Genomic DNA, 22557 nt, shown 5'->3' on the forward strand with positions numbered 1-22557 from the left:
ACGAGTCAGCTACTAGATGTCTCAATGTCTTTAATATATGTATATTATATGTATATTATTATTATACATATATTAAAGACATTGAGACATCTAGTAGCTGACTCGTGGCTATCAGAGTTAACTCCTTCAAGAAAGCCACAATTCAAAAATGAGTTGATGAGATTACTGTGTAACAAAAATATTTGAGGAAAACAGTGAAGATCATTTTAATAAGTGGAAATGGCAGGCAATCTGTGGTCTCCAGAGGCCCTGCTCTGACGGTGTGAGCCGCCCATTGTTCCTTCCTCAGTGGCCGGAATCCGAGAGAGACTCGAGGAGAGAGCAGTGCGGATGCCTGACCGTGCTCTCCTTTTGGTAATTTACCCGGCTGTTCATAAAAGGGGTTTCTGCAGGCCCCTATATGTGAATGATGAGTAGATGCAAGGAATTTCTTTCTCCACATTAAGATTAAGTGTTAGCAGTTCCTTAAACGAAGGAAGCAATTTTTTATAACTTGCAAATCTTCTCCCTGATTCTTCAGGGAATTTCCTGTGTTAATTTATGCAGTGTTAAATTTATGCAGTGTTGAAATTCAGCCCCAAAGCAGCTCCTTACAGAACCGGTACAGAGACCGTAGGAGAACCACCTATAAGGTGACACTAAATGACACAGACCTTTCCCGGCCACAGGATCCCTCCAGCCAGAGGTCAGTGGGCCTGGGTTTTAAGCATGTTTTATTGCATAGTTAGAATAGTAAGAACAGAGTGTCTTGCCAGTCTTTTTTTTTTAGGGGGGGCGGGGATTCAACGTGACATTGTATTTATTAATGTCTTTGACTGAAGTGAGGAGGATTTGTATCACCTCTGCCACCCTTTGGTAGCAATGGAGTGCAGTTTACAACAAGGGTATAGACTGGCTGGCCCTGAAGCCTTCCCTTGTTTCTGTGTCTTCAAGGAGCCACCCGTGCATTAGCCGAACTGTTGTGCTATCTCTGAAAATCAGAATTTTAATACATGTAGCAGGCTGTTCTGTGAATGCAGTGACTTCTCTGTATTTTACATTTGCTCAAAAGTGTCCTGTTAGTCTTTTCGTTAGATTGGCCCACTGATCTTCAGACTGGCCAGGGCCTACCTTGTCTCTCTGGAAGATTAAAGAGAGTCTGGTACTCTTAACATTATATAATCTGGCTGGGAAATATACCCTTAATATATTTGGTTGGGGTTACAGAAAGAAGAACAGTAAAAAGATTCCCTGGACTCTAAAAAAACACTTTATTGCTTTAATTATATTGTGGTCAGTACATATTATTTTGCACCATTTGAAAAGAATTACATATTGTCACATAGCTGTCATAACCATAGGACCTAAACTATAAAATGAGGCACAGCCTGGTAATCTTGACCAGGTAGGTAATAGCTGAAAGTTCCCATTGGTATGTTGAAGAAAGTAGTGGGTATCTAACTCTCAAAATGCAAAGTGGCGTCACTCGTAAGGTTATGATTTTCTTTAATAACTGAATGCCTTTAGATGGGCCGAGTATAAATCTACTTTATACTGATTCTATTTTGTACTAACATATAATGTTGTGGTAAGATTATCTGTATATCTGGACTTCATCATTTCCTGTCCAAATAATTGGACCCACGGTTGTTGTCTCACACAGATCAAGCCACAAGAGGATAAATGAGACACTATGATACTGGGACATGGTCTGGTCTGACTCTTACATCGTAGGTGCTCAATTTTTATTTTTTCCAATAAATACAGAGCATATGTGGATGATGGTTTTGAGAGCAGCCTCACTTCGTGGTGTTTGCTCTGTAAGACAGTTCTGCTGAGCAAAGTCTTCTGCTTTATCTGCTTTGTCTTTCCTGTTTTCTCTAGATGCGCCTGGCTTTTCTAATTATCATCTTTTGTGACCATTTCTGTATATGTTCTCTCTAAACTAGTTGGCCTGCTTTTGTATCTGGTCTTTTGTGCCCTATGGACGTAGACTCCTTAGCAACCTATAATCATGGATAAGTTAGGATAATCTACCTGTCCTGTGCTTTTGTAACCCAACACGCTCTCTTAGTTGTCATTCCACTCTTTCTGTTCTGCTATTTCAATCATTTTTCTTTTTCTTTGGCTTTAAATCTTTATCTCTCAATGTTGACATCTCTTCCCAAGGCTGTAACTTCCTTCTAGACATTTTCCACCTGGGATTTCTTATAAACCCCCAATTTAAGTCCTTTCCCTCATTCCCAGGCTGGCTCCTCCCCCTGAGTTTTCTATTTCTCTCAGGGACACCACCATTATTCTCCCTTTCACTGAGGATCACCATACCTTAAGTCTCACCACTTCTGTTTTTCTAGCTATGTCTTTTATGGCTCTATTTCTCATTCCCACCCTTGATTCCTAATCTGCCTCTGCCCAGGTCTTCTTTCCTCCAGACTCTTATCTGTTGGACCCGTTATGCCAAGGAGGTCAGGGTAACCCTCCTAAATGATTTTTTCCTATTTGAAGACATGTGTTGGATTCCCAGGTTTTTTCTGGAGGCCAACAGGTGTTTTTTTTTTTTTTTCCAGAAAGCCAACGGGCTCTTACTCTGGGCCCTTTTTGGGCGCTCTTTAGATCCTTGGTGTACACCCTTTCCTCTGGTTAGGCCCATGTTTCTCCTCTGCCCTCCTTACATACTGGGCTTGCTCCTACATCTGAATCCTTGTGGCTGCTTCCTGCCCTCACCCCTCCCCAGCCTGCTCCTGGGCCTGCCTTCTGTCTGAAAGACTCAGCGAAATGGTCTGAAAGGTCCTTTTAGGGGCCTCCTCTGACCACTCCAGTTCTAGAGAGTTCTGTTCCTATGAATGAGTTAGAACCACTTCTCTTTTGAACTATTACCTTCTCTGCAAGGATACCCAAGAACCTGGGAAACAGGTGCGAGGAAAAAAATTACTTTTTCCTCCATATTCTTTTGTTTATCTTGAATTTTGTACTGGGTGTGTATGTTATTTATTCAGTAAGATTAATTTTAACATATATTTAGCAAGTATGTTTTTTAAAATAGCGAATTAATACATTATATTATGCCTTAATTTTCCACGGGCTTGTGTATTGGTTTCCCCAAAGCACTTCCCTCCGTGCAGAGATTACCTAGTAGGAGCTCAGTTAGGAGCTGGGTATGTGAGTGGCTGTAAGGGCTGTAAGGAAGAAGGTGTAAACAGGTGAACTGCAGGCAAACTAGTCTCCTCTTCCTGGATAATTTAAAACTAAAGGGAAAAGCATCGCTTTTGTCTTTTAAAGATTTCTGAGAATGGAAGGAGTATATCCACTGCCCTGGCTAGTTATAGAGTTTTAACCTGATGCTTGAGAACTCTTCCTATTTACCACCCCCTTCCCCCGGTCACAAAAATAAAGAACTAAATAGGATGTAGGGACCATGTTTGCAATTTCAGAATAGATACTTGTCTTTGTAGCTCCGTCCGGCATTAGAGGCTCATGAACGTCTGTGTTCTGCGTGGAGTGGGCAGAGGTTTCTGGGAGAGATTCTTGCCCTCCTGGAGTCTTGGGGATTTAACCTTTACTCCCCCCGACCCTCCACCCATCACCCCCATCCCTGCTGCCTTGCAGGAGCCTCACCCAGTCCCTGTGGCCACCAGAAATACTAACACACATTTCCAAATGCCCCTGGTAGTGAGACAGCACGCCTGTCCACACCCCACTATGATCCAGGCTGTGCTCACTCTTGAGTTCAGCTTCGTAATGGTGGTAGGGGTGGGGGTGGGGTCATTTAGAGATTATGCATGATTAAGCAATGGTGTTCATTAAAGGTAATAATATTTTGAGACCAAAAAGCATGTAGCTTTTATGTGTTTTTGAGTAGATCTTGGAAAAGTAACATAAATAGTACTAAATAGTTATTACCGTTTTGGGGATCCCTCCTTCTGCTGGTAAAACTCATGTTTTCTATTTCTCTTGCAGAGCATGCTTGAGAAAGGAGGATAAAGTCAACTTTTAGAACAAGCAGAACTCCTCAACGTTAATTCCAGAGGCGGAACATTTTTTTTTTTTCCTAGTAAGAAAGTAACCCATTTAAGGAGAAGACGATTAAAGAGAAGCACCAAAGAGCAGATTGAGCCGAAGCATACCCCAGTTTGATCGGCTGCAGTTTGAAAAGTCAAGGCCTAGATCAGGTATCAGCCAGCAAGGACACACTGCAGTGTTAGTCAGCCCTGTTCACGATGATTAAAAGAGAGAGGCAGCCCTCTCCACCTACCTGACTTTCTGTTCAACTTTCTCTTCTCACCAAGCCCCAGGGTTGGGTGAATCTTCATTCCAACAGAGCTGGGGTTGGGGGTTGGGATAGGGGCTAAGGTAATTGGAACGGGGTTGGGGAGAGGGCACCAAACCTCCCATCTCAGCCCAGCAGGGCTCAGTGCAGTCTTCTGGGCTCTGGTGTGTTGATTTTCTCTTTTTTCTTTTCTCCCCTGACTACATAAGAGCTACTTCATTTTAACTTATTATGGTGATCATATAAGTAAGACAAAAAGGAGAGAAAAATGTACCTCTTTTACTGGAATAATGTTTATGATTACAAGTGAAATAAGGCATTTTTTATCAACATAAAGGCAACCTTGGCTTATACAACCTCTTCTCGATCATGAATACTGACATCTTTACTGCACTCACTATCAATAATAAATATATTTTCCGAAGAAGACTGGCATTGCAGCCTGGGGCCTCGTGTATTCCTTTCGTTGGATTAGATGGTTATGCATGTGGGAATTGAGTTGATTTATATTGTTATTAATTTGCATCTGTGCTGTACCTTTCCACTAAAAAGCTCCAAAGCACTTCGCAGAGCCTCAGACAGGCATGAGATGCTTACAACTTGCCTCTCAGCTAGGTAGGATTCAGAAAGATCTTTACAAATTGCATGAACCTTCCTGTCTTTGGGATGACTTAAGTCACCCTGCCTGGGGCAAGAACTAGATTAGATAAGCTTGGTTAGGAATGTCTGACCCTGCAAAACTACGAAAATGTTAAAAAAAAAAAAAAATCAACTCTTGCAGATTTTCCTCTTCCCAGTTTTACTGAATTTTCTTGATTATAACTTGTTTTTCTACCAGAGGATTGGTGCTTCAACTCTGGATTTGGTAAGTTGGAAGTTAGCGTTCACACTGAAGATGAATGGAAAGTTCTTTCTGAGATATACATGGAGAAGAAAATGCCAGTGCTCTGTGATGTCCTCTAAATATCTTTTGTTATGTAGAAGATTTATGCCACTTTTATCTTGATATATATATAGAGAGAGAGAATTTAGTAAAATGATTAAGAATACAGCCTCTGGAATAAGTAGTATCTGTACTCAGTTTGTGTTCTGCTTCTTACCAACTTTGGGACTAAGAAGTCCCCTAACTATACTGATCGTCTGATTTTTCAACCGTCAGTTGATGGAAAATTGAAGAACCTGCCGTAGGCTTTTGGTGAGGAGTCAAAATGCTTTCCACGTCCATTCAGTCGGGCCCAGTATATGTTGTCGTTGGTTCGTGTGATCATCCCGTAGACTGGTATTTGGAGTTGGGGTCATGGAAACCCTATCCACCTTGCCCACACTTCCCCTTTTACTTTAGAGGAATCAGGATGAATTTGTGCTTGGAAATTTCAGCCAACCCCTTCTTAATTCCTCCTAATTCCCGAGTTGGCTCCATTCGAATGGCATCTTCCTGGACCATTCTGGACACACCTGTAGACCTGATGTTGATTCTGAGTGACCTTGGTAACTCTCCTTCCTTAATTAACCAAGAGGCTCTGTGATTACTGTTTAATGAAGGGTTTTTTTTTTGTTTGTTTTTATCTTTGTTTTTTAATGGTGCAAAATAAGCTGAGCTCACTGAAGTAGGAATGAAGGAGGAAGGTAACTTGAGCTGCACATTTGGCCAGCGTCAGGATGGCATCCAGGTAACTGTCTGGCAGAAATAATAGGTACACAAAAACAAGTGTTTACGCGGTGACTTGCTGTAGTGTTTGCAAATCAGCTAACTCACAAATTCCCTCCTAGACTGTTTTGTTTTGCAATTGAGAGCCAAGAACTTGGCACATCCCAGGCTGCCAGTCTTGTCGCTGGCAGAGAAATGCAGCACTGTAGCATCAGGCATTTCAAGCTGGTTAGATACATGAGACTGGGGGGGTGGTTTGTCAGGTTACTAATTTATCATTCTGATAAATGTGATGGGTACGGGGAAAGACGGCACTTGGGGAAATAAAAGGGTGAGATGGTGCCTTTTCTCGACCTTTGGAGACCTCACTGGTGACTACATCACAGCTCTGTTCAGGTCACTGGTAACTTTAGGACAAGTGCCGGGGAAGACTTGTGATTTATGAGTCTCATGAGAGTGACGTGCTCCAATCAGTTTCTCCATGAAGTAGAGCAGACCTTGAACCACAATAGGTTAGCTTTTGAAACCCAGAAGAATACAGTATCCTGAAAGCTGGTCACACTAAGCAAATGTCTGGGGAACTTCTAGAAGACAGCTGGATCAGACCAGTACAAAGTCCTCTCTTTGAAAAGTCAGTAATTTATTACAGAAGAGTCGCTCACATGGGGTGGTTTAAAAAATTAATGGCTAATCATAATTAATAGCAAATGTGGACGGCTCAAAGCCAGCTGCTTGTGGCCTGCTGGTCAACCAAAGAGACTTTGTAGCAGCTCTGAGTTATATTCTGCTTCGAACTGAACAAGCAGCCAGATGGCCTTAGCTTCTCTGGCTTACGAGCTAGGAACCTGTGGTTCTTAGCTTGATATCTTTCAGCCCACATGTATAATTGCTTTTGCCAGAAACCCACAGGATAATTCTCTTCCCCCATTTCAGTGAGCAGTAGGATCTGACCCTTTTAAGATGTAAGAATTAGAGCTGATAAAGAACAATTGAAAGGGTAGCAGTAACTTATTGTGGTTCAGACCAAGTGAACTGAAAACTAGGAGTCTGTTCTGAGTTAATATTCTTGAAAAGCTAGTACATTGAATGAGTTAGTAATTCATTTGTTTTCTGTCACTGCTCTGTTCCCCTACTCCCCCAGGTCTTCGTCCATTTCTTTGCTTTCCCCTTCTCTGGCTTTCCCCGGCTCCTTGGAGGGATTACTGCAGGGGTGCTGAGGACATTATCTCCTGTACAGAATCTTAGACTCTTCCTCTGGTTTCCCTGTGCTTGCTGATCGGGGCAAGTCCCTTCTTCTTGGGTTTTTCATCATACCTTCTCTAATGTATGTATGTGTTTTATATTTCATGTTGTATGCTCTCTCTCTCTGTCCAGGTTTTTTACAGCCTCAGTATTGCTGGCAGGACCATGCCCCCTCTCCCCCAGCTTTAGTAAAGTCATCATCCAAATCAAAGAATCTTCCACTTTTCCCTTCAGTTGACTTGAACCTTCCAGATACACCCACAGCCGCCTTACTGTTTGAAGTTAGCCTGACGCCCAGTGTGGCTCTCAAACTCATGACCCCGAAGATCAAGAGTCACACGCTCTAGCAACTGAGCCAGCCAGACACCCCAGACCCACACCCTTCTTTAGACCATGATAATATGCCCTGTGTTTATGGGACAGTCCAGTATTAAACCCAGTTTAGATTCAAAACATATGGTCACCATATTTATGGCTTTTCAATTAAGGAAGTTAGAAACCGAAAACTGAAACTGTTTTCAGTCCCTGAAATTCCCTCAAACCAAGTCAACCCTAAGTGGGAAATAGCTATACCTCAATTTAATGAAATGCTTCAACCTCTTGAGGTGAGTGTGACGAGGCGAGGCCTCCATACACATCAAAGAGTTTCCTGTGCAGAAAAGTTCGACTTCCCTCACCTGTTTGTTCCCTACATAGTCTCTCCTCTTCCTCTCCCGGTCACTGTCGCTTTGCTCAGAGAGCAGTGTGCCTGGGATATAACCTTGTCTTCAAAGTAAATTACATTTCTGTAATAGCTTTTAAATGCAAATGTGGCAGCCAGAGGTCCCTGGCCAAGTGGCAGGGTACCACTCCGCTCTGGCCTCGGCTCTCCTTCCCAGACATGGTTCTGGCGCAGGTAACCCCCCCCCCCCCCACCCAGAGTAACTCCCTGCCTGGGCTGGGGAGCCTTCCACAGTGCCCTTCCCTGCCAGGTATGTCCCCGGGCCAGGCTTGCTGCTAGGTCTCGGCAGTGGCCTCAGCACAACCTGTGCTCTCTCTGTGTCCCCATCCCTGGCAAATATGTAAAATAGGGGTTGAGGGCCAAGCGCCTGGGACCACCTGCTTGTTAGCTGCCCGTGCAGTCCCAGAGACAAGGGAAAGACATTTTTTTCCATCTCATAGCCACAGGTTTCTCTCCTCCATCAGCATCAAACCAGAGACCGGTTCAGTCTGCAAATTTTAGTTTTGCTTTGCGTCTCCCTGAGGTAGTGTGCACCCTAGTCTCAAATTCGTCTTCAAAGTGGTTGAAAATACTATTCAACGCAGAGCTGAAGTGGCAACGACTGTATTTCAGGCTTAGAAGACACTGCAGAGCCGGCACCGGCAACTCGGCCTTAGCCAAGGGTGAAGACGGTGTCGGCTCACCTGCTGGTGGGAGTTAATTTTGAGCAACCTCAGTGTTCTTAAAATGCCTCTGCAGGAGCCACATGTTAAATGTGAACCCAAAATAAAAGAGCTCCCACTCCTCACTCTCGGGTGCTTAACACAGAACTTGGCAATCTCAGTAACGAAGGCAGAAGGTGGTTCTCTTCCACTGGAAATGAATTTATCTGTAAAGTTAGAAAGACGTTATTGTACAGAAGCAGAAAACGAGTTATGGATCCCCGTGGAGGTGATGCTTTTTCAGGAACAGCAGAAGTTACTGTCCCGAGTTTGTATAACCACTTACAACTTCCGCTCCTGCACGCTTGTACCCGGGAGGGGTGGCTTTCAGCCGCAGGAACAGGCCACATTGGCGTTGCCTGAATCACCCACACCTTGATGCAGCAGAGCCTACCTTGTGCCCCAGGCACTGTCTCAGGGGGTCAGGGATACACTGGTCAACACAATAGACCAGCCCCAGCCTCTCAGAGTTTCCACTGAACGGGGTGTGAGGGGAGTGAACAGTAAGCATAAGGTCAGGGAATAGTCAATGGCTACGCAAATATTAAAGCAGGGCGAGGACTGGAGAGTCCAGGGAGATGCCGTGGGGCTTGTCAGGGGTGGAGGTAAATGGGAAATGCATTCCAGGTTGGGGAGAATATAGTAAGCACAGAGGTCCTGAGGTAAGAATAAGTTTGGTGTGTTTTAGGGAACAGCAAAGAGGTCCTTGTAGCTTGAGTGGAGTAAAAAAAGGCAGATTACAGTATTGGGAGATGAGTTCAGAGAGGCAGGCAGGGTCCAAGCAGGAGGGACCTCTTTCTCCATGGTAAGAATTAAGCTTTATTCGGAGTGTGATTAAAAACCATTGAAAGATTTGGTGCTTGGGGGGCGGGGGTGGGAATGGTTCACCGCTTTATCTAATTTACATTTCTAAAAGACGACTCTGGCTGCTGTGTGAAGAATTATCTGAAGTTTAGGTAAGGTGGGAGAGAGAACAGTAGGAAGCTATCACATTAACGATGTAAGCCAGAGGTGCTGACTTGGACTAGGGTGGTAGCAGTGGAAAAGGTGATAAGTTAGCAGATTTAGGACATCTATAGATAAAAGTAGACCCAATAAGACTGACTATTGCATTAGATGGAGGTGGGGGGAGAGAGAAAGAGAGGAAAAGTATAAAAAGCCCAAGATTTGCCTGAGCAGCTAACTCAGTAGTGGTTCCATTTACTGGGGCTGAGATACAACACTAGGAAGATCGGGGTGGGGTGGGGCAGGAATCGGGTTCAGTTTTGATCATATTTAATATGTAAGTTACAGTTCTTAGTAGAAATGCTGAGTAGGCTATTAGGAAAACGCTGGGGGTAGATATAAGATTGAGTCATCAATGTGGCCATGATTGAGGCATACAGTGTGGCCTTGGCACTGACTGTGCTTACCCAGGGGGTGAACGGACAACCTAGCCCTATGGCTCTCAGGAGAGAGGTGAGCGGAGAGGAATGGGACAGTGGCCATTGGGGTGGGGGACAGACCAAGGCTGACTTGGAGGCCAAGGGAAGAAAGTGTTTCAAGAAGGAGGGAATGCCCAGCTGTGTTAAATGCTTCCGATGGACCGGACAAGAGGAAGACAGATTTAGTCAATGGATTCAGTGACATGAAGGCTACTTGACAAGCAGTTTTGGTGACTCTGATAATGAAAGCCTGGTCACAGTGAAGTTGAGTAAAGGCTGGGTTTGAGAAGTGGAGACAGGAGAGGCAGTACTTCTGAAAAGTTTTACTAAAAGGCGGAGAAGTAGGTGGAAGAGCTGTGAGGTTCTAGGGAGGCTTCTTTTTAAGATGGGCTATTTTAGCCTGTTTTGTATGTCAATGGAAATAACCAGGGGAGGAGAAATTTTAGTGAAAAGTTTCCGAGCAAGCAGGCCAAGAGGTCTTAGGCACAGTTTGTCCTTTGTGATAGGCGGGAAGGTCAAGTTCATGAATATAGATGCAGGCAGGCTATGGGTTTGGTCATGAGATGGTTAGGTCATTTCTTTGCTGATGGCTTCTATTTTCTGATGAGCCGCAAGGAGTATCCCAAGTTAGTGTTCACTAGTAATAATTAAAGTAGCTGAGTGCCTTCCTTTCTCTCTGCCTTTTCTTTCTTCCTGAATAATTCAATCCAAAAGCCATTAGGTGGGATCTCACAAGGTAGGCCTCCATGCTGGAGGTTGGGGTGATGGTGGCCCCAATGGGGATGCCTGAACACGGTGGGGAAGGGTGTGCATTCCTGGAAGAGGAACTTTATAGTGTGTTGTCAGAGCCTGAGTGCTTGGAGGAGGGTGGCTGTGTTGGTAGGAGAAGAATGATGGCCATAGCAATGGGAAAGTGGTTACATCTAGAGGACACTGACCGAGGAAATAAATTACAGTGAAGATGATGGGAGCCAGCTTCTTACTGTCAAAGGAAGGAATTAAAAACAAATATAGAAGAGGAGAAAAGTAAGATGAACTCTTGTGGTGTTGGTTTGGAATTGGAGATACTGTTGCGATTGTGGTTTTAAATATAAATATAGGTACCAAAATAAGTGCAGATATAAATGTGTGGTGCCTGTTTACATGTATATATTCATACCATTTTATAAACTAAGCACATATATATGTATGTATATTTATATGTATATTCATATATATATACATATATATCCCTTAGCTCTGTCTCTGGGAGGACCAAGAAGCAACAGCATCCTAATGGCAATGGGCATTACAGGTGCCCAGATCTTGGTTTCTAAATACCATTTAGTGGGCTAAAAGGAACCATAACTTGCCAAAGAAATGACTAACTCCAGAGCTGGGACAGGGAAAATACAAGACAGTTACATATCAAAAGGACAGAGCCACGTTGAAAGGGATATCATCGTTCACATCTGGGACTGTTTAACCATCAAAGTAAATACTGATAGTAATCCACGGAATAACATAGATATGTAGGGTTCATACTGACAACATAAATGTTGGATGAGTAGATGAGGAAAAGGAAATACTTCTTTCTTAGGATAGAATCCAAACTAATAAATGGAAAAGGAATGGCAGAATTATAAAATCATCACTAGACAACAATCGCAGTAATAATTCCCCCAAGAAACATCAATGGACATTAACAGGGTGGAAGTTTTTTAAGAAACATGGTCTCAGATTGGCGCCCAATTTATGAATTACAAAAAGAGTAACCTTATAGTAAAAAAAACCATAACCAACACCAGCATTCTAATTCCAGGAATGAGGCAAATCAAGATCTGATGGGATGCAGTGAAAACACATAACAGCATCACCTCTGTGATATTCCTACCAAAAATGCAGAGCCTGATCTAATCATGAGGAAATATCAGACAAACCCAAAGTGGGGGACAATGTATGAAAGGCTTGTAACCTTCCAAAGCATCAAAACTCTGAACCAAGGAAAAAACTGAAGAACTATTCCAAATTGAAGGAGACAAAACAGACAACAGTAACTAAATCCAGTATGTGATCCTAGATGATATCGTTTTGCTATAAAAGATATTGTTGGTTTATTCCAAGATTTTATTTATTTGAGGGAGAGAACAAGAGAGAGAGAGAGCATGAGAAGGGAGAGGGTCCGAGGGAGAAGTAGACTCCCCACTGATTGGGGGAGCCTGATGCAAGACTGGATCTCAGGACCCCAGGATTGTGACTTGAGCCAAAGACAGATTCTTTTAGCTGACTGAGCCATCAGAGCACCCCATAAAAGACATTGTTGGGATACTTGGCAGATCTGGAACAGGGACTGGACTATGGGTTAGATGATAGTAATATGGTGACTTTTTTATTTTTTGGATGATCATGTGGTTATGTAAGGGACTGTTCTTGGTTGGATTATTGGGGTGATGGAACACAAGTCAGCAACTCCCTCTCAAATGTTCAGGAATAAAAAGTTATTTGTTCTCTTCTTGAAACTTTTCTATAGGTTTGAAAATATTTTGAAATCAAAAAGAATTCTAAAGTAGCCAAAGGTAAAGAGGTTTACTAAAAAAATAAAAGTGGAATAGCTAAGGACCTCTTGAAGACCTAGATGGGAGGACATGCTGCACTAGAGTCATTATCAAGTTAGGCTAATGAAGAGAGAATGACCTTGGACAGACTAGTGGAACAGCATAGGGCATCCACAAACAGAAAGATGCATAGATGAATGGCTGCTGTATAACCAAGGTAATACTGCAGGCTGGAGGGGACAGACTGGTCCTTAAAAACATGTGTCACCGCTTACCTGTTAGAATGATTATTGTCAAAAAGACAAGTGTTGGCAAAGATGTGGGAAAAAGGGAGCCCCCTTGCGAACTGTTGGTGGGGATATAAGTCAATGTGGCCACTATTGAGAATAGTATGGAGGTCCTCAAAACACTAAAAATAGAACTGCCATATGATCTAGAAATTCCACTTACAGCACTAACTCAAAAAGATATATGCACCCATGTTCATTGCAGCAGCATTTACTGCAGTTTTTCACCGTTACAGCCAGGATAGGGAAGCAACCTGTGTCCATCAACAGATGACTGGATGAAGAAGAGATCTATGTATATACACACAATGGGTTATTACTCAACCATAAGAAAGGACATCCTGCTATTTGCAACATCGATGGCCCTTGAGGGCATTATACTAATCAGAGAAAGACAAATGCGGTATGAACTCTTTTATACATGGAATCTTAAACCCAAGCTCATGGCAACAGAGAAGAGATTGGTGGTTCCAAGAGCTAAAGGGGAAGGGATGGGTGAAGGTGGTGAAGGTACAAATTCCCAGCTCTGAAATAAATCATGGGAATGTAAGGTGTGGTGTGGGGGCTATAGTTAATAATACTGTACTGTATATTTGAAAGTTACTAAGAGTAGAAAGAGTAGATCTTAAAAGTTATCATCACAAGAAAAAAATGTGTGTGGTGATCTTTTCACAATATATGCAAATGTTGAATCATGTTATATACTGAAACTATTATAATGTTATATGTCAGATCTCAATAAAAAGTATACAGTGTTGCGTCAATTTAATACCCACATGGAACAAAAAGGAGACTGGACCCTACTTTGTTCCATACTCAAGTGAGTTTTAATTGGAGTGTCATTTAAGTCAATAAGCAAAATACTAGCACTTCTAGAATACAATATAGAAGAATAGCTTTGTGACCTCAGATAGGGAAAAATTTCTAAAACAGGATACAAAAAAAAAAAAACACCATAAGGGAAAAGGTTGATAAATTGGATCACTTTAAGAATTTCTGTTCATCAAGACACCATGAAGAGAGTAAAAAGGCAGGCCTTAAAAGACAAGATACTTGTGAAGCATAAGCCAACAAAAGGCTCATATCCAGACTATATAAAGAACTACAAATCAGTAAGAAAAAGGCAACTGAACAGAAAAATGAGCAAGAGACTGAAATAAGCGCTTCACAGGAAGTAAATATCTAAATGGCCAATAAGCATATGAAATGTACTCAACAACATTACTAATTAGGGGAATGCAAATTAAATTCACAATGAGATGCCGCCATTTACCACCAGAATGGCAAAAATTAAAAAGATGGAAAACATGGAGTGTTGACAAGGATGTGAAACAACTAGCTTCTAATACATTGCTGGTAAGACTGTAAATTGGTAAAGCACGTTGAGAATTGATTTGGCATTATCTGTTAAAGCTGAACATATGCCTTAGTTACAACTAAACTAGCATAGATGACTGGGTGGTTTATAACAACACAAATTTATTTCTCAGTGTTCTGGAGGCTGAGAATCCCAGATCAAAGTACTGGCAGATTTGGTGTCTGGTGCAGGCCAGACCAGGTTGTTAGATGGCCATTTTCTCCCGGGACCCTGATGTGGTGAAAGGGTCAAGGGGGGGTCCATGAAGCTTCTTTTATAAGGGTACTAATCTCATTCATGGGTGATCCAGCCCCATGGCCCAGTCACCATTCCCAAGGTCCCACTTCCAAATATCGTCACACTGGGGATTAGGTCTCAGCATTTGATTTTGGGAGGACACATATCCATTCTGTAGCACATACCCATGCAATCCCCATACACATACCCAGCAATTACCATGCCTAAGTACATCCCAGAGAACATCCAGGAGCATTCATACTAGCCACAAAGTGGAAACAACCAAATGTGCCTTGTAGTAAAAATATATATGGAGGCATATGGAATATTACACATAAATACAGATGAATGAATTATGGTTACATGTAAAAATGGGAGATTCTCACAAACTTGAGGAAAAGAAGTATTAAAGAATACATACTATATGGTTCCATTCATATAAACTTCTTAAAAAGGCAAAATACATGATAGTGTTTTGGGATGGATGCTTATGTGGTAAAACTATAAAGAAAAATGAAGTGTCAGCATAAATGAATAGTAGTTACCCCTCGGTATTGGAGGGGTACTGATGAGAAGGGACACAAATGGGTCTTCGAGGGCCCTAGTAATACTCTGTATTTGCCTGGGTGGTGAGTGGATCTATTTAATTTATGATAATTCCTTGGGCTATACATTTACGTACTTCTGTGTCTTATACTTCACAATAAAAAGGGTTTGAAATAAATGTAAACAGGTTTAAGACTATCCCAACGACAAAGCCATTTCTGCTCCCTTGACAATACCTACCAGTTAGTAACGGACACTCGTTGAGGGGTATTTTGAGCCAAGCACAGTATTGATCATTTTATATGCATCATCTCTTATTGCAGTAATCCTATAAATTAGGTACTTTTATTATTCCCATTTTACAGATAAAGAAACTGAGGCTTGGAGGGGATAAGTAACTTGCCAAAGGTCACAGCTAGTAAACTCAACCCAGTCCCGTTCTCCTCAGAAGTCGCTCTTAATTGCTACATGGTCCCTTTTTTGCACATGCCTCTTCCTGCTACCAAGACCTTCAGGGCACCCCAACACACAGCCTCTAGTCCAGTGCCTTGTACAATATAAGCCTTTGATAAACATAGCTCCACTCTTTTCATCCACTTCCTCTCATGTACTGGTTGGTTGCCCTAGTGCAGGATTTTCCAGCCTGTGCAAAGTTACCGAGGTTTGAAGCAGAGGAAAAATATCAGAAAGCCTCCTGCCTGTGGCTGATGCTAGTTTTGCTTGCCGGAGTTTGTGAGACAAATTCCCAACTTCCTTTTTTACCCTCCCTGAGCTACAAGACATCTGCTTAACTTCATCATTTTCCCTCCCTTGGCCTGCCACCCAGGAAGCGATTGATGGAGAAAAATCCAGGCGGCATGCATGCCTGCTGCTTCTGCCTCCAGAGGGTGTCCCAGGTGCATCCGCTCTGCAGGGCCTGGCTGGGCTAGGAGGGTGCAGGGCACAGAGCCCAGCCATTCTAAATAAAACTCCTACTGCCACATTGCTACTGGTTTCCCAAGGTCTCCTGAGGCAAGAAGACTTCCAAAGAACAGTGACTTGTTTTGGAAGTCTCAAGCCATGTTTAGTGGTGACTGGTCACTGCCTTGAAAGCCGGAGCTACTCAGTAATGCAGGCACAGAGCAGGTGCATGGGGCTTTGTGAAATATCACCAACTCGAGCTTTGCACTTGCCCTCACTCTGTCCTTTTCCTATTGCTAGAAGATTAAAAATAACATCAAGAGAAGAAATCAAATTCTGAGAACACTACACATCATTTCCTGGACAATTTTTACCACCATCTCAAGTTGTCCAAAACAGCTAATTTTTTACAGTTCTTCACCTCTCCTGAACTGGCTCTTCCTCAGGGTTTATTTTGATACCTGCACCACCTACCTCATGGGTCTGAAGTCTAGAGGTCCCACCTCCCGCCACCCTCCCACCCACCAACTCTTGCCTGCTTTCAAGCACTATCTATTTAGCCCTCACAGTCCTTCAGAGCCAGGAGAACTTGGGCCACTGCCTGGTTTATAGGCAGCTTGAAGTCACATAAATAATGTCCTTAGAGTTAGCATTCTAGGTACTGAAAAGATTATGGTTGGTTTCTAACTTCCTTCGGGAAAATCTATAAATCTGTAGAGGGCAGTATAAGAAGGGCAAGGTCTCTTCTGTGCTTTTTCCCCCATAATCTCACGCAGACTTAATGATGTTCACTGGCCTACCTGAAAGTATTTTGAGTTTGTTCAGTTTCAAGTGGCCAGGTGTTTTCAGGGGAAACTTGCAAGGAAGAATCCTGAATAACCTAAGCCAATTATAGCAATTCCATTTTCCTTGCCAGTGATTGGCTTAGGAATGGACATGTGATCTAATTCTGGCCAATGAGGTGTGGGAGTTTTCTGGGTGCTTCCGGAAAGCTAACAGGAACAATAGTGATGCTGGGTTTTATGTCTGCTGTTGGCTTTGGATGTTGCTTTGTGAGTGCACAAGACTGGAGCTTGAGTGCCCACCTGTGATCATGGAGCAACAGGCCTGAGGACAAAGACCGAGATGTGGCGGATAGCAGAGGTAAAATGTGGGAAGAGTCTATGCATCACCTAAGACTGGCTTACCATTAGACTTCTCGTTAGAAGAAGTGATACATTTGTCCTAGTCATTCATGTGGTTGAACTGGCTTTGCTGTTACTTGGGCTGAAAACCTGCTCCATCTGCATTTAACACAGATGCAGCCTTCCTCTCCCATTTCCTGTGCTTCCCTCATGAGAACACCAACTTCAGGCTAGCCTTGTTTTTTTTGTTGTTTGTTTGTTTTTTGTTGTTGTTGTTATTGTTTTAAGCAGGGATTGGTATTCTAATGATATCTTCACATTCAATCACCTCAGCCTCTTTCTCACCAAATGCTTGCTCGAGGTTAGACTTGTAATCTCTAGAATGGAACAGTGTGAAATGAATTCCCCAGTTACATCAGAATCACATGGGAAATGGGCAGAAGATCCAGAGAAGATTTACAAATGGGCAATAACTGCATGAAAAGACCTTCAATCTCACGAATCTTTAGAGAAACACAAATCAAAAGCACAGTGAGATACCACTTCCCACCCCCTAGGATGGCTATGATCAAAAAGGACGCTAGCAAGTGTTGGCGAGGATGTGGAGAAATGAGAACTCTCATATGCTACTGGGAATGTGAAATGGTGCAGCTGCTCTGGAAGAGTCTGGATGTTCCTCAGAGGGTTAAACATAGTTTCTCTATGAGCCAGCAATTCCGCCCCTAGACATAGACCCAAGAGAACTGAAGACCTAGGCCCCTGCAAAAACTTGTACATGAATGCTCATAGCAGCTTTATTTATAAAAGTCAAAAAGTGGAAACAACCCAGCTCTCCACGCACCTGATGAATGAAGAAACAAAATGCGGCATATCCATAGAGTGAATTATTATTTGGTAGGAAAGGAAATGAAGTTCTGAAGCCTGCTTTGGTACAGATGAGCCCTGCCTGAAAGCACGCTAAGCAAAAGAAGCCAGTCACAAAGCAACATGTGTTGTGTGAATCCATTTATATGAAATGTCCAAAAGAAGCAAATCCACAGATACAACAGAATAAATAGTGGGTGCCAGGGTAAGTGTTAGAGGGGATGGGGAATGACTGCTACAAGGTACAGGGTTTCTTTTTGGTGGTAACAGTTATACAACTCTGAATATACTAAAAACCATTGAATTGTGTCCGTTAAATGGGCGAGTTTTATGATGGGTGAATTATGTCTTAAAGATGTTTAAGAAAGAAATCCAATTAAACCGTTTTTGCTTTCTGAATTTACAAGAATTGGAATTGCTCCCATTCGTTTGTTAAAAAGAAATAATATAGGCAAAAACATTTGCTCTATAGGATAATAATAAATGTGACTTTTATGCATCTAAAACACACACACACACACACACACACACACACACACACACACACTTGGGGAGTTTAGGTTATGGATTTCCTGGGCATCTCCTGAGCCCTACAGATCAGATCCTCTGAGAGTGGGGTCAGGGAATGCACAGTTCCCCAGAGACCTCCTCATGCTCAAGTTTGCCAACTGAGAGATGAGAGGAAATTTCTGGCCTTCAGAATCATAGTTCCTGCCTAGCAGAAGGTGCTTATTTACAGAAAGCGTGCTGAGTGCTACATACATAACCATAGCACCGTGTATCATGACGACACAGTTATGACAGAGATCACAGAGTCACAGAACTTATCTTGAGTTTTGGCTCTGTTAACCAGAAGGCTGTGTGAACTCTGGGAACTCAACTTAAACCTCTTCGAGTCTGTTTCGTAGTCTGTAAAATGGGGGTAAGAATATTGCCCCCAAGGGGGCTGATGTAGTCACAGTTAAACATCTGAGGTTCTTCATACAGTGTCTGGCTCCCAATAAGTGTTTATCAGAGTGGCATAAAAGAGTTGGTATATTCTAACGTATGTCCTTGCATCAGTGTAAGTCTTAGGAAAACACTGTTTGAAGGGCTTTAGCTCAAGGGCACACAGAAATGTCTTTACTGAACTGTTAGCCATGTGGTGAAGTCTGTAGAATATACACCCTGTGAGAGCAAGACCCCGTTTTTGACTCCATGCTGTGTTATCAGTGTCTGGAGAGCAGTTGATTCTTAAATATTTGTTGGGTGCATGAGGGATACAGGGTTTTTTCTGCAGTTGTTGTGAGTTAATGTTTCCTGAGTCCCTTGCCATAATGTGAGGCGCTCCATTTGCCTGACTGGACACCTGGTGTCTTAGTTGGCTTGAGCTGCCATAACTAAATTCCATTGCCTGGGTGGCTTAAACAAGAGACATTTATTTCTCACAGTTCTGGACACTAGGAAGTCCAAGATCCTGGCTCCGACTGATTTGTTGCCCAGTGAGGACATTCTTCCTGGCTTGAAGATACCTGCTTTCTCTCTGGCCTCATAGCTGTGTCTCTTTTTCTTATAAAACCACTAATCCCATCATGAGGATCCCACCCTTATGACCTCATCTAACCCTCATTACTTCCCAAAGGCCCCATCTTCAGTTACCATCATGTTGTGGGGAGGGCTTCAACGTATGGAATTGGGGGACCCAGTTCAGTCCATAACACCTGGTTCTTCCTCTACCCTCAACTCATCAGCAAATATCGGTGCTTCTTCTGACACCGCCTCCCTGCCTGGCCCCAGCTAGACCTGCCAGAGATCTGCCTTTCTTGCTTCTGCCCACTCCTCACCCCCAGCCCAGGCCAGCTTTTCTTCATATTATGGCACCTGTGTGCTGCCCTGCTCGGCTGACCAGATCTAATCTATAAACTCACACTAGGCAACATTTGTAGAGCTTTGTGTCGGTCCTGATAAATCTTTGCTCTCCAATGTTTCTGCTAATGCCACCCAAGAGAATGCCAGCGGACATGGAAATATCTTTGAAAAAATATCATTCTATAGAGCAAAGTCTTTGCTAGAAGAGTTGGCATGCTCTGCTTGGACTGGCTGAGCTAATGGCTCCACATTGCACAGCCTTTCCCATTGGCACATCCTTGTTTCGTTTGCTGTAGATTATCATCAGGAGCTGAAGTCAACAGTTGTGCCTCCTGAGCCTCAAGGAACAGCTTCTGTTCCTTCTCTCTGCCAGCAGCATTGGTTAACAGACACTGTTTTCCAACATGCCTCACTTGGTGATCATTTGCCTTGGGTTTCTAACCTCTCCCTCCACAGATTGTTTGCTTTCTCTCTGAGGATTGGTGTTTCCTGCACCTCCCAAATTAGTAGCATCTGTGAATTTCACCACACACTGTTTGCCCTGCTTCTCCCAGCTCATTAACAGACGTTGACATGTAAGACCTCCATCATGGCAGGAGAGACCACCAAGCTGCCATGAGTTCTGGGGGAAGTGGGGAGGTAGGGAGGTGGGCCTCTGCTGAGATGGAGGTGACTCCTGTCTAGAAAGAGGAAAAGTTGGAGCATTCTAGAAGCCAGTTGGGAGCTCAGAGAGTCAACAGTGAATAGATGAGAGAGGCCCCCTGCCCGCTCAAGTGGTCTGGCTTTTCTCTCGACTTGAGCAGCTGTCCCCACATCTGAACTGGGGGGCTCAGAGACAACATAGTATCCCCTGCTCCTGTCAGTGAAGTGAGAGGCCACATGTCCTGGCTTTCTCCTTGGCCCAGAGGCTCCTACCCAGCAGACAGCCTTTGCTGCCCACTGTATCTTCATCCTGATCTCAGGCATTGTTTTCACTATGTTAACACAAGACCTTACAGAAGGTAAACACCCAGATGTTTGAGTGAAGTTATCTAGGTCTATGAATCAACTTATCGTCAAAATATGACATCAGTATTGCCAAACTGGGGGAATTCCAGTCAAAAGCAAAACTGGACGTTTAAGTCGGCCTGTTTGGTTTCATAATGGGGACACACCATTTTCTTAATCTTTAAAAAAATAGGAACAGCCTATTAAAATATCATCTATATGCCATACAGCTCCCCCTTTTCAAGTATACATTTCAGCATCTTTTAGCATAATCTCAAGGTTATGCAACCATCCCCATAGTGTAATTTTGAAGCATTTTCATCACCCTGGAAAGAAAACTTAAGACCTTTAGCAATCATTCCCCATTTCCCACACCAATCCTCAGTCTCTGGCAATCATGGATCTACTTTCTCTCTCTCTCTCTCTCGTGCCTTGTTCTAGACATTTTGTAAAAATGGAATCCTTCAGTGTGTGGCTTCTTTCAGCACAATTTGCTGAGTTTGCAAGTTTCACCCCTGCTGTAGCATGGGCCACAACTTCATTTCTTCTTATGTTCAAACAATATTCCATTGTATGAATAGACCACATTTTGTTGATGGAGATTAGTGTTTCCGCTTTTTGACTATTAGGAGTAATACTGCTGTGAGCATTGGTGTACAAGTTTTTGTATAGACTTTTGTTTTCATTTCTCTTGAGTGTACACTTGGGAGTGGAATCGTGGGGTCCTATGGTTACCTACCTATGCTTAATATTTTGAGGGACTGCCAAACTTTCCAAAGTGGCCCCACCATTTTACATTCCCACCAGCAGCATCTGAGGTTTCTAATTTCTCCATATCCTCTTCATTACTTATTGCCTTGTCTATCTTTTTGGTCATAGCCATCCTAGTTGTGAAGTGGTATTACATTATGTTTTTGATATACATTTCCCTGATGGCAAATGATGTTGAACATCTTTTTGTGTGTTTACTAACCATTTTTTTATCTTCTTTGGAGAAATGTCTGTTCCGATTATTTGCCCATTTTTTTAACTTGGGTTACTTTTCACTGTTGTATGATTTCTTTATGTGTTTTGGAAACAAATTCCTTATCAGATAAATGATTTGCCCATATTTGCTCCCGTTCTGTGGGTTGTATTTTCACTTACTTGATGGTATCATTTGCAGCACAAAACTGTTAATCTTTATGAAGTCCAATGTGTTTGTTTTTCTTTTGTTTCTTATGGTTTTAGCATCGTATCTAAGAAACTGTTGCCTAAATGAAGTTATAACAATTTACTCCTATGTTTTCTTTTTAAAAAATATTTATTGATTTATTTTAGAGAGCGAGAAAGAGGGCATGCATGAGCAGGGGGAGGGGCTGGGAGAGAGGAAGAGAAGCAGACACCCTGCTGAGCATGGAGTCCAGTGCAGGGCTCTATCTCACGACCCTAAGATCATGACTGAGCTGAAATCAGGAGTTGGGCACTTAAACTACTGAGCCACTCAAGCATCCCACCTATGTTTTCTTCTAAGAGTTTTATAGTTTTAGTTTTTACATTTAGGTCTGTGACAAATTTTGCATTGATTTTTGTATATGGAGTGAGGAAGGGGTCCAATTTCATTCTTTTACAGATATAGTTGTTTTGAAAGATGAGAATAACTCTGCCCCCTTTAGCCTGTGCTGGTTCTTGCCCTAGCCCATCGCACCTCTCAGGGCATCTAGCAGCAAGTGAAGTGGTGCTGAGTTGCCATCTGGGGAAAGATGAGCATGGAGAGTATGCAACTAAAGAGCCAACAGACTGAGGGACCAGCTTTGGATTTTAACTGACAGCATCTCTTTTGCACCACCCACTCCTCTCCTGGTTGTTAATTTGGGAGCAGCATTACACTGGGAGTCACTTGGGACTTTTT

The 22557-nt window shown here is 42.8% G+C and overlaps 1 protein-coding gene across 3 annotated transcripts in view; it reads left to right on the forward strand.

Annotated features, from left to right (window-relative positions):
* CHCHD3 (coiled-coil-helix-coiled-coil-helix domain containing 3) overlaps positions 1–4686 on the forward strand; it is a 277263-nt gene extending 272577 nt beyond the window's left edge. For 2 of the 3 annotated variants that reach the window (XM_032869047.1, XM_032869058.1), the window contains one exon: positions 3937–4686. In XM_032869047.1, coding sequence (XP_032724938.1) covers positions 3937–3960 — 24 coding nt within the window. In that variant the 3' untranslated portion in view covers positions 3961–4686. Of the gene's footprint in view, positions 1–1642; positions 1710–3936 lie in introns of all 3 variants that reach the window. The other variant, XM_032869054.1, reaches the window with a different exon arrangement.
* Positions 4687–22557: the final 17871 nt, after the last annotated feature.

Source organism: Lontra canadensis, unplaced genomic scaffold (assembly GCF_010015895.1).
Source record: "Lontra canadensis isolate GAN:19392208 unplaced genomic scaffold, GSC_riverotter_1.0 scaffold2, whole genome shotgun sequence".
NCBI lineage: Eukaryota > Metazoa > Chordata > Mammalia > Carnivora > Mustelidae > Lontra > Lontra canadensis.